General features: G+C 43.3%; 1 protein-coding gene across 5 annotated transcripts; it reads left to right on the forward strand.

Annotated features, from left to right (window-relative positions):
• Window positions 1-1626: 1626 nt before the first annotated feature.
• Window positions 1627-9202, forward strand: LOC110976653 (ketosamine-3-kinase-like). Of its 5 annotated transcripts, none has more exons than XM_022230119.2 (7): window positions 1627-1866; window positions 3423-3721; window positions 4721-4908; window positions 6242-6401; window positions 6756-6951; window positions 7551-7740; window positions 8239-9202. In XM_022230119.2, exons 2-7 carry the CDS (start codon window positions 3581-3583, stop codon window positions 8300-8302), a joined length of 939 nt encoding a protein of 312 aa, XP_022085811.1. In that variant the 5' UTR covers window positions 1627-1866; window positions 3423-3580; the 3' UTR covers window positions 8303-9202. The 5 variants fall into 5 exon arrangements, with proteins under 5 accessions (XP_022085811.1, XP_022085812.2, XP_022085810.2 ...); XM_022230120.2 differs by having other exon boundaries at window positions 3564-3721; XM_022230118.2 differs by having other exon boundaries at window positions 1628-1866; window positions 3555-3721.
• The last annotated feature ends 2387 nt before the right edge of the window (window positions 9203-11589 follow it).

The raw sequence follows: 11589 nt of genomic DNA on the forward strand, positions 1-11589 counted from the left end.
AGTGAACGAAGCGAGAAACATGACAGCGGTGGATTGGTCGTTGATTGTTTGTACGGCGGATTGATGTCTACCGCTTGGTGGCCCTGTTGAATATCGATCGAGTTCTCATCTTCAGCTTTGGTAGTACCAAAGGCTTATAGAGGTAGGTTGGGGAGATTCCTTTGCCTCTTCCAAATAGGCACATGAATTGTGAAACAATGAGAAAAATTCCCTCCAATGAACCTATTACTATTGATCAATTGCCGGGGCCAGACCCCTGAGATCTTTGCTTCCCATCCGCTCGTTTTTGAAACTTGGAATGCCAGTAGAAAAATTCAGTAGGCCTATGTGAAAAGACTTTTTTTTTTACCTCAAACTACTGTTTTCAAAGAGGACTTCATTTGTGCCTATGGTGAATGACACTTTTGCGTGGGCTGTTTTTATTGGTCTAGGTTTGATTTGTCCTCCCTCCCATGATTTGATAGGCTAATTGATAATCCCCTACCATCTGGGTTTCTGGACCCGACCCTTCTGAAGGCCTTCAGTACAGGAACTGTATAGTGCTGCCAGATACAGTGGTATGGTGTCTAAGCATGGCTTCAATAAACGACCAGCTAATCACACTTTCTTTCTGGCTTAACTGGGCGGATAAACGCTTCCAAATTATTGCTTCATAGAAACAAAGAAAGAAAACAAAAAACAAAAGAAAAAACATGATAGAAATTAGTAGCCTTATACCGGAGGAGGGGCCGGTTATTTTATCCGTGGTATAAAATCTGTGCCGTGGACCGGTAATGGTAATGACTTAATCATAGCATTGCCCTGAAAATTTGAAAAGGCGGGGGAAGGGGTTTCTGTACACCACATGATACCAGGAGGGCGCTGTTAATGACACGGATGTATCACAGATGTAGGCCTCTTATATCTTATAGCACCACAACCTGGAATCAAAATAAAGCATTTTATAGGCTGAAGGTTTTGTACTTTTTCTCTCTATTTTGGCACTGAATACAGATTAGTTGTTAGGAATTTCGGAAAAAAATCTCAACATTTGTCTTTTTCTCAGCACGAAAAGTGTGTTGGAGTGATTTAATAGCTCAAACCCGGTCAAAAAGGTGTTGGGAATTATGCACTCCATCCTCCCGAGGCTTCTGGATCGGAATTTTTCACCGGCTGTAGGAGTTGCACATAAATTTCACGCTGGGGCGCGCGGCACGATTTCATAGACCCTGATGGTTCTGAGTGAAAACTGATTTTATCGGTTGTCTACAGGCATCTACCTTCCACTGTTTCATTTTTCCTCTTTTTCTTTATTTTTCGTATTTGCTTTATTTTTGCTTTTTCGAACAGGGAGAGAATGGGTGAAATAACACCACTGCAGACAACAGTGTGAACTTAATGGCCGAGTTCGGGCGGCTTGTTCCCGTATGTTCCCGAACAGCTCGATTTGTTGTTCGTGGGTCGGCCGCTCGAACGCTGGGAACAAACAACCGGTTATCGATGGTAGTTAGTGACAAGCAACATGCAAAATGGCGGCGTCCATGTAGGCTACGTTATTCGAGCGCGAGAACAAGAAACCTGTGTCAAGAACAGGCCGCCCGAACTCGACCAATAATGTGAGATGGTAAAAGTTTGCCAACAGAGGTCGCTCTTTCCATTTGACGGAATAAACTAGTCAAGATGGCGACTCGCATGGAACGAGAACTTTCGTGATGGACGATACTCAAGTCAATCCCAAAGTTCAGCAGTTGAAGTCCTGATCTCCAAATCGACTCGTAAAAGGAAACCTCTCAGGAAAGAGTTCCATATACGGACAACACTTGATGCCCCTAGGCCCCTGTGGACAAACGTGTGAGATTTGTCAGACTTGGGGAGAGACGACGTCAGGTTGGCCATGTTGGCGTATTATTAATATTAGTACTACTAGCCCCACTAGTGTGGCACGGACTCTCACTCCCGATCCATCCTTAGCCACACATCCGTATGCGCAATTTCGTGTCGGCGTACTGAACATTTTCGGCGCACCCACTTATCATCGTGGGCGCAATTTCTTTTGCACACCAACATGATCCTTGACCTTGCCGTTTTCTAAAAACCATTTATTGAATGATTTCACTCGCGTTAAACTGCTGCCAAAGTTTTGGAAGAGCCCATTGGTACATGTAGTATCTTATCGCCCAGTCCGTTTATTACATATGTCTTGACATGGAACAGCCGTTGAGACGATGAGAGGTCAAGTGACGTATTGTTCAACGATCTTATTTTAAAGATGGCGACTGAGAGAGCGATCCCGTGAGATTGAATGGATAAAGGCAAAAAGACTGGAAAATACCTGAATAATGTGAGTGAAATCATTCAATAAATAGTTTTTAGAAAACGGAAAGGTCAAGGATCATGTTCTTGTGCAAAAGAAATTGCGCCCACAATGATAAGTGGGTGCGCCGAAAATGTTCAGTACGCCGACACGAAATTGCGCATACGGATGTGTGGCTAAGGATGGATCGGGAGTGAGAGTCCGTGCCACACTAGTGGGACTAGTTGGTGTAGTAGGCCTAGTGTTTGTGTTTCTTTCCTAGTCTTCCCACCTCTGTGGTCCGGGTTCGAATCTGGCTAGGTACACATGTGGGTTGGGTTTTGAGTCCCAGTCTGAGTCTGTGGGTTTTCCCGGGGGTTTTCCTCCCACCTCTAAAACTGAACTTTCTTCATTGTCTTCCTTACTCATTATCATCCTGTAATTGGCATGGCATGATTGGCTCTAATCTAAACAAAATGCGCTGTTAGATGAACAGGTAAATAAATAATCAAAATAATCATAAATAAACCTAAGTGTTTTCTTCAGTTTATTCATAGGCTAGGACCTATAGATCCTATTAAAGTAGGGGCCTAAATGCTTAGGAATTTTCTTAGCAACATGTAAATTTCACTTTTTAGGACGCATTATCACATTTTGACAGCTGCTACAACATCTAAGGGAAACTTAATGTTGTCGGTACATGGAACCCTTTCCAATCTTCCCCGTGATTGGTCTGTCAATGTCTGCTATGTGTCATATGTCTCTAAGGCTTGCAAAAAATGATGCAAGGTGACGATGGGAGGAGAGATTGAAAGGCCAACACCGTGGCTCGTGGCTACCCCCAGAACTGTGGGGTCCGACATCTGTCCTGTTCCCATGAACTTGGGGTGGATGTTGGACCCGGTACCCACAGTTTTGGGGGTAGCTCACAGCAAGGTAGTGGGAGTAACTCCTGCCTATTAAATCATGACATCATTGACAAGCTTGCAGATGTCCAGATGTCATAATGGCTTTTGGGAGTTTGTATCTTGGAAGAACATTTAGTGGTGTATTTTGTTTCAGACAAATTATGATCATAAGTTATAGGTCTACTGCGCAGAAGACAATTTATCAATTTTTGCCCATTTGATATCCTGCGTATCTAATGAAGAAATATGGATGACAGATTTTGAACGTATGGAAACAAAATCACTCAAGGAAGGAACTTTTGACGACTGTCGTGGTTGTCCGGTGGATTATGGAGTGTGATGTTCACAGCACAGATTTCAACTTTCCTTTTGAGCCGACTCAGATTTCCTGGTCAGCGTGATGGAAGCTCTACTAAAGCATGAACTGGGGCTGAGCTTTGTCAAGGCAACAGGCCAGGGAGGAGGGGGCTGTATCAATGAAGGGCTGGGGTATGACACGGACAAGGGCAAGATCTATGCCAAGATCAATACCAAGAAAGAGGTTGGTATATAATGGAAGCACCTGTTCACTGGTGCTCCACAACTACATGTATGACAGTGGTACCCATTTGTAGTTGTAATGGTCCCTACTCTGATGCTACATTTGGGTGGGCCTAACTGGTATATGTCTCATCGTTATTTTGTGTCAGCAGCACATGATCGCAGTAAAGTTATTTGTGTCATGGATCATATGCCATGTTTCTGAAGAATTCTGCAGGGTGTGAGCTGCAACAGGCATGGAGAAGCTTGACAAATTTTCTTAAGAAATTTGCTGTCCCAACTGTCATCGGGACTTATGCCGTGGTTGGGGGTGTAACAGTTTTTTATATTTATTTGTGGATGATTTTATCTTTGATCATGGCAACATCATTACGCCATTCACTGGCAATGGAAGGGGGCACATGTCCCCAACTCTTTTTTTGAATGAGGGAATGCCCCCCCCCCGGGCAGGTGCTATAATAGGGCCCGGCTTAATGGACTGATCTATAAACGGCTAATGCCTGAGGGTCCCATAATTGCCCGCCCCCCTAGAAATTGTTCCACCAGGGCTGATGCCATTGCACAAGAGATCGTCCAACAATCTTGTTTTGGTAAAGAAACCACTATTCATTTCATGCCCCACAAATGGTATGTGAAAACAAAGAGCTTATTTATTCTACTTGGAATGATGTGTATATGGCAATACATATATGCCTCGTTAACCCTAACCTTCCCCAACCACACAGAATTAAACAGTAGTAAATTGTTTAATTCTGTGGGGATAGGTCTGGTAGGCCCATAACAGCTGGCTTTTGCATTGGGTTTGGCATACCTCAGAAAAACAAAGTCCAACAGCCTCTGTGCACAAAGTCCCATATGGGTGTTTAACTTTGTGTGAATGGGGAGGGTTAGGGCCAGCAACCCTTGGGGGTTAGGGTTAAACTAAAAAGGTCCAAGTTTCAGTGATCTCAGTCGTTCGCATTATTGAACTTATCCTTTCCATCATTTGTGCTACTTCCAGGCAAAGGTCATGTTTGATGGTGAGCTTGCCAGCCTGGAAGCTATCCTTGCCACAGCCACAGTCCGTGTCCCCAAACCCATGAAAGTGTTGCATCACCCAGCAACAGAGGGCGCTGTGCTAGCCATGGAGTACCTGGACATGAAGGGTTTGAGCACCCATGCCGCCAAATTGGGTGAACAACTAGCCAGGTTGGTGTCTGGATATCATTTAATATCAAACCTCTCAAATGTGACCCACCACTCCAGAACCAGGCTGAAAGCTTCCAAGCTGTTATCTTGAAAATGACACCACTGTGTACACATGAACAGTGCAAACTCTTGCACCGTTGGTAACTGGCAGGTGACAGGTAGCAATGGAGAGAGGCATGTTGGCCTTTAGTTGGCTAGCCATTCAAAGTGGCCCACGTTCAGCGATGTTGATGATGAGTGCAAACTCCACAGCTTTCACAACCTGTATACCATCAAAGCTTTCTGTGTACAAACTTTGCATAATGGGTCTTTTTGAAGGAGGAAAATTAAGAGGAATTCGCAAGTATGAAAACTACCAACTTCAGCCCATTTTGGGAATGGTGAGTCCGAAATATTTGGTGAACATTCACTTCATTTTCACCAATTTGTGCTCATTCAGATGAAAATTGGTCTCATGCATTCTCTGTTGTGTAAGCACAGACCAGTCGGCCATACAGCGCCATTGGCTAGTCTGTGCGGAGTCTGTAACATTACTAGTAGAGCTGCAAGTTGACAAAAGGGACAATTTCATTTGGTCACAGAGTGCAGAAGTTAGCTAGGCACAGTAAATATAAAATATACCAGTAAACAAAATCCATACTTTTCCCATGACATGCTCAATGCATGCGGGCTATCACCCACGAGGCCATGAATTCAAATTATTGCAACATTTAAACCTTATTTTATATTGAGTTGAAACTTCACATTTTTACGGACCGCGAGTGTCTTTATGTGTATGCTAAGTTTCAAAATAACTAGTTATTTGACAGCCAAGGTCTTGGGGGCTGAATTCCCCAAGCTGTGAGGATGGTCAAAAACCCCAGGGCCCAATTTCACGGGGATACCTACGGTTAAGCAAATATTTGTTAACCAAAGCACAAAAATTTGCTTAATGGTAAGCATATTTCACAGTAAACATTTCACGATTGTTGTGCTCAGCTTGGCACAAAAATTGCAGGGGCGGGCCCATACAGATTTCCATTGTTACATCACTGAATTAAGCAGTTTTTTCCTTACGACGTTAGCATGCCTTTTGCTTTACTCACTTGCTACAGTCTCCATGAAATAAGCAGAGCCACTGTTTGCATAAAACCATGTGCTTAGCAGTGCTGTGAAATTGCGTCCATGTTCTTTTATGACTAAGCAACTCCAAATCATTGGACCTAGGTGTCTGGAGATATTTGTCTTGTCTCTAGGAACACCATCTTTCCCTAATATCATCAACTAAAATATCCATCTTTTTTGTCAATTCTGAGCAATTCTTTGAAGTTCCTTTCCCAACAACACATCCCAGGATGCATCTGCTCAATGAGGAACTGCTGAAACAGAAGCAGATTGGTGGAAGTCGAATAGGAGGGGGTTCGGATGTGGAGTGCGTCACCAGGTTTGGCTTTCCTGTCACCACCTGCTGCGGCATCATTCCTCAGGACAACGAGTGGTGTGACGATTGGGTGGTGAGTTGGTCTGTATTTTCTAAATGCTTCCTTGAGTATTTGCCAGATGTTTCTACCGGCAAAATGTTCCCTCAGGAGAATTAGCCAAATGTGCCTGAGATAAATTGCCCAGATTTGTTAATTCCTGAGAAAATTTGCTGAATGTCCCCAGGAGCATATGTCTAAAACTCCTCTGAAGAATTGGGAAAGCATTTTGAAGATGGATGTTGACAGGACACTACCTGCCTTTGTTGACATGTGCTTTGACACATGTTCATTCCTGGGCCAAAGATCTTTCTCCATTACTGTCATACTTAGTGCCTCAGGATTCATGACTGTTTTCTGAACTGAATTGAAAATTCAAACAACCTGCAGGTGTTCTACACCAGGAACCGTCTCAAGCACCAGCTGGACATGATAGAGCGCAACTGTAGAGACAGAGAGGCCAGGGAGTTGTGGCCTCAACTGGAGCGGAAGATCCCCGAGTTGTTCGAGGGTCTGGACATCAAGCCAGCCCTGCTCCATGGAGACCTGTGGGGTGGCAACGTGGCAGAGACATCCTCGGAACCAGGTGAGGCTTGGGCTGAGTATTATGACTGTGGCTTGAAATAACTTGCGCCCTATGATATGCTCTGGCTAGTGGCCTTAGTCATTGGGTGAGAGATAAAGAATGCTCAAAGCCACAGCCAATCGATTGACGCATGGCTTTAGCTGGTCGACAGGTGATCTGACCTCATTGAATGAGCAGGCACAGGTCCTGAAATTTCAGGGGATGCTGTTTACCCCTCAGATGCTTCTTCCCTTAATTCCAATTAGCTGAGTCAACAGGTTTTCTCACTAGATGTTGTGGGCAGCACTGATGTACAGGTGCTGAATATGTAAATTAACTTATGGGAGGCCATTACGGCCAAGTGTTCTGGGATGTGTTCAGACAATTTTGTAACCAAGAAGGGAAGGTCATAGGGAACAGTTGAGTTTGGAAATTGAGGTTAAAAAACAGGTTAGGTGGAGTCTCCCAACTGGCTCCATCACCAGTTTTACAGTATAAACTCCCAGGAAAAATCCCAAACAATTCACAGATTTAGACGTTGAAGCATAGTTTGCCATTTGGCTAGTTATAGATTCCAGAGTGAACTGACAATGTGTATCTGGAGATCCTCTTTGGCAAAGATACTCTCTTTGCAGTCATATTCGATCCAGCCAGTCTTTATGGACACTCGGAGTATGAGTTGGGCATCGCTGGAATGTTTGGAGGCTTCAACAGAAGTTTCTACACAGCCTACCACAAACTCATACCCAAGGCTTCAGGATTTGACAAGAGGCACGAACTCTACAAGCTGTTTCATTACCTGAACCACTGGTGAGTAACGAGAGTAAGATTGAGCGTGACTTGGGTGGAAGATGAGGGGGGGAGACATTGACAAGGATGGAAATCCTGGATAAGGCAAATGGGAAGAGGTAGTTGTTTCAAAACGTGGCCAGTGTATTCACTGAGAGGACACTGAAGTGTTTCAGGTTTGGCAGGAAATGTCGAGGAAAAGTTGCAATCTCGTAAAAGGGAAAGGCTTCCTATCGCATCAGCTCTTGGAATAGCTACTAGTATTGAATTGGCTTGTGTAAAATGGGTGCTTCTTTTGAATTCCACCCAACTCCTTTAACTGTGTGGAAAATGAAATTCAGATAAGCACCAGTTAAGCCTGCCTTTCAAGCAGCCCTTGAATGATCTTGCCATTTTCTTATTAAAATCGGAATTGATTTGGTCATCTTCAAAGTTGTGGGCAGTGTACGTGTACATAGTAGATGGGCATTATTGAAATATGTAGTTATCTCTCTCTGTCATGTCTTTGCTGATTTGTAGGAATCATTTTGGAGCTGGTTACAGGGGATCATCAATTTCCATTATGAGGTCCCTTATCAGATGAAGGACACCAGTCGAGGCCGTCTTTGCAGTGATCTTGATGAGTAGCGCCCTCTTGTGGTTTTGTCTGTAGAGAGTTGATTTTCATAGTGGAAGCAAATGAAGGTTAATATATTCTCTCACCATAGTGCAAAAAAAAAGGCCTGTGGACTGGTTTGTATTCATCTTCAATTGTGCATAAAATGTTGCCTTGATTCTTGAAATGGGAATTGAGCAGAATCTGCCTCTTTGGAGAAAATCAATGAATGTCAAATTCATGAGTAGACAAGATTTCACAAGTCAAAAGTAATGACTGTTGAAGTTAACTATTTCAATTCATCATGGGACGCCCAGTACAAAATTAGCGTCATGATGGGAGTTTAGGTGGCTGACCATGTATGATTGTATATGCAAAAGTCTTCTCTGTCTCATGACCAGAATAGGGCAGCAGCACCTGACATTTTTATTGTAAGTAGGGTGCTTTTTAGTCTTTCGACACCCTATTGGCCATTTCAGACTTCCCCGCATTAAAACATGCGAAAGGATGGAACTTCAGTAAATTGCACAACCGGAAGGTAATTAACCCTAACACTCCTCAGTCCTCCAACAGGTGAAGGATTGAGGAGGGTTAGGGTTAATGGAAAAATTGGACGGCCTACTTTCAAATGTTGACTTACGCCCCTCGTGCAAGTAGACCATAATGGTGTAATATGTGCAATTTTTCTGTTGTCTGCAATACAACCTACATAAGTGGTGTTTGTATTTCCTTCAATACTTCATTGGACGAAACTTTGGTCAGACTGCATATCGCATTACGTGTCTGCAGATTATGCCAAGGCAAGTGATAACTTGGTTATCATGTCGACATGAATACATGTATAACACTTGCGGTAATCTGATTAAATTGGATGTGGATGCCATGTTATTACCCTGCAATGTGTCTCCTTCAATTCAGTTAGGGTTTTTTGTGGATGGTTAAGCTCATTTAATCTCTCAGACCACTGCCTTTGATGCATTCGACATTTGCGTGGTACTCTGGGGAGGGGGTTGCCCGCCAAGGAGGTCTATTTTATTGGCATTTAGTATATGATACGGTTTGTATTCCTTTCCTAAGCGTTTTGACCTTGTGAAAGAGACCTCGACTTAAATGCCAAATATGTCCAGAACTAGATCTTGCGTTTAACAGCTAAGTGTCTGTCTTCGATTGTATACAAATGTTCAGTGTAACTACTCAGTTGCCAATAGACAATATGGGCACGCGCAGACAAGAGACGTATTTCAAGAATCCTTTGGACATGCTTGGTTTACCACGCTTCTTGTTTGAAGGACCAGTCCCTGGAAAATTCTTTTAGGCGATCGGGCTGAATAAGCTGAGCACTCTTCACCGGCCGATAGGGCCTATCTAGTAGGAAGAGATCGGATTCAGTTTAACGCAGCAGCTATGATTTTGCACAAATTATGGGGTCCTGTACCAAAGTTCTGTGAGATTATCAAATCGGAATCGCCCGATCACCTCGCGTTTGTAACAAAAAACCCACTAAACTCTACTTCCATTTTAGAATATAAGGGCGATATAGGATGGTGAAAATTGAAGGGCATAGAGTGGAACTCTTTTCAACATTAAAAAATGTAACATCGATTTTTGTTGAGGATGTTATAATCAGGAACAAAGCCTGGTATGTCTTTGTGTCCTGGTTGAATGAGGGGAAAATTTGTCAATGCAGTACCAAATCATTTCATTTCAAGCAGAGACTCAAGGTCGAACGGCGGTGAGGTTGAGAATCTAAGAATGTACTTTTCGTAGGCCATTGCCCTCTGCGTTAATTCACAAGCACAAAAGCGGTGCAATCAGGTGTGTGCAAACCGAATTAATGCTTGTGTACGAACAAAGGTTAATGCGTTGTTTGGTGTGAAAAGAGTGGTTTCGAAATTACGAAGGGGGGAACATCTCGATGTGTTTATAGCCGGTGTGAGATGCGGGCATCTGTGCGCCGTATCACGGCGGGGTAGATTGACGAGGGTAGGTGGATTGAATATTGCCGGTTGAGAAGCAGTTGGTTCGGGGGCTTTGTGCTTGTTTTCTCACACTTAAGTATTTGTTTTTTGGTTGAATGGGTTCTCCAAAGTGATGCATCTATTCACGCTTAACTTGTAACCATTGGTGCATCTGTACTGATGATGAAATAAAACAAATAGAAGAAGTGACGAAAGACGCCGTTATGTCATTTTGTGCATTTTAGAAAGGTAGTTTTTACCCTTCCATTCAAGTCGGGGTTTCTATTGTGATGGCTCTTTCAATGTCCCTCCTCCACAGGGAATATTCCAAATACATGTATACAGCCACGGAGGTGGGGCTTGTAGACTGTATGCATTAAATTTGCATACTCCGAAGAACTTGCTAATTAGCTTTGAGAATGCGTTTGCGACAAGTTGAGCTAAATAACAAATTACCTGTTTTCGATGATACGGACAATGCAATCTTCTTTCTCACGGTGTGGAGCTAAATGAAAGAAAAGCCACCGTTCTCAACAAGTCCGAAAAACGGGATGTATTCTACATATCTCACTGGCAAGTGGAAGGGGTATGGTATGATTCCTTAGAAAATAACCAAAGGCACCAATAGTCATTCATACGAACTGGAAAGGAATCTGCATTGGGGACCTTTTATTTACGGCGCGAGCCCCAAATTACAGAACAAGTTAAATTATAGATGTTTTCCCCTAATCCTGCGTGGTGATACATGTACATGTGATTCGGATAGTCCGATAGCTTTGTGCATGTACACTGCACTGACTGATACATTGCGTGTAACCACGTCACCGAGAAGTTTGTTTACAATGTTTGTGTAGCGGGATCAGCACATACTAAGCTCGTTTTAATTAAGATTTGCGTAATCCTGTTTCACACGAATGGCTGGGTTTACGTTGAAAGTGGCCTCGGGAAACTGCGGGCCACAATCGAGAGTGAGCTTGGTGGATGTCTGCTTCAGCGGGGACTAAACTTTCCATGAATGGAATACTTGGAAACGTAGTGGTTGTACTGCTTACCTCTCGACACCTTCTATGCACTGAAGAAATTCATCCGTGATAAAAACTATGCTGACTTCCCGGAATGTTGAAAAAGGAGGTTTGTGTGAACATCAATGCTGCGTCTCATTGTAATGATTAGCCTCGTCCAGATAGCCAAAATTTCGCCATTTTAAAGACTTTCCACTGAAAGTGAAATAGGCTTACGTTTCAATAAAAAGAATACAAGCAAACGTAGATGACTATCTTCCAAACTGTTTATTAATGGTGCTACAAAGCCGCTCTG

Source organism: Acanthaster planci, linkage group LG09 (genome assembly GCF_054643075.1).
Source record: "Acanthaster planci isolate LZ-2023a linkage group LG09, COTS_SCS, whole genome shotgun sequence".
In the NCBI taxonomy this organism is placed as follows: domain Eukaryota; kingdom Metazoa; phylum Echinodermata; class Asteroidea; order Valvatida; family Acanthasteridae; genus Acanthaster; species Acanthaster planci.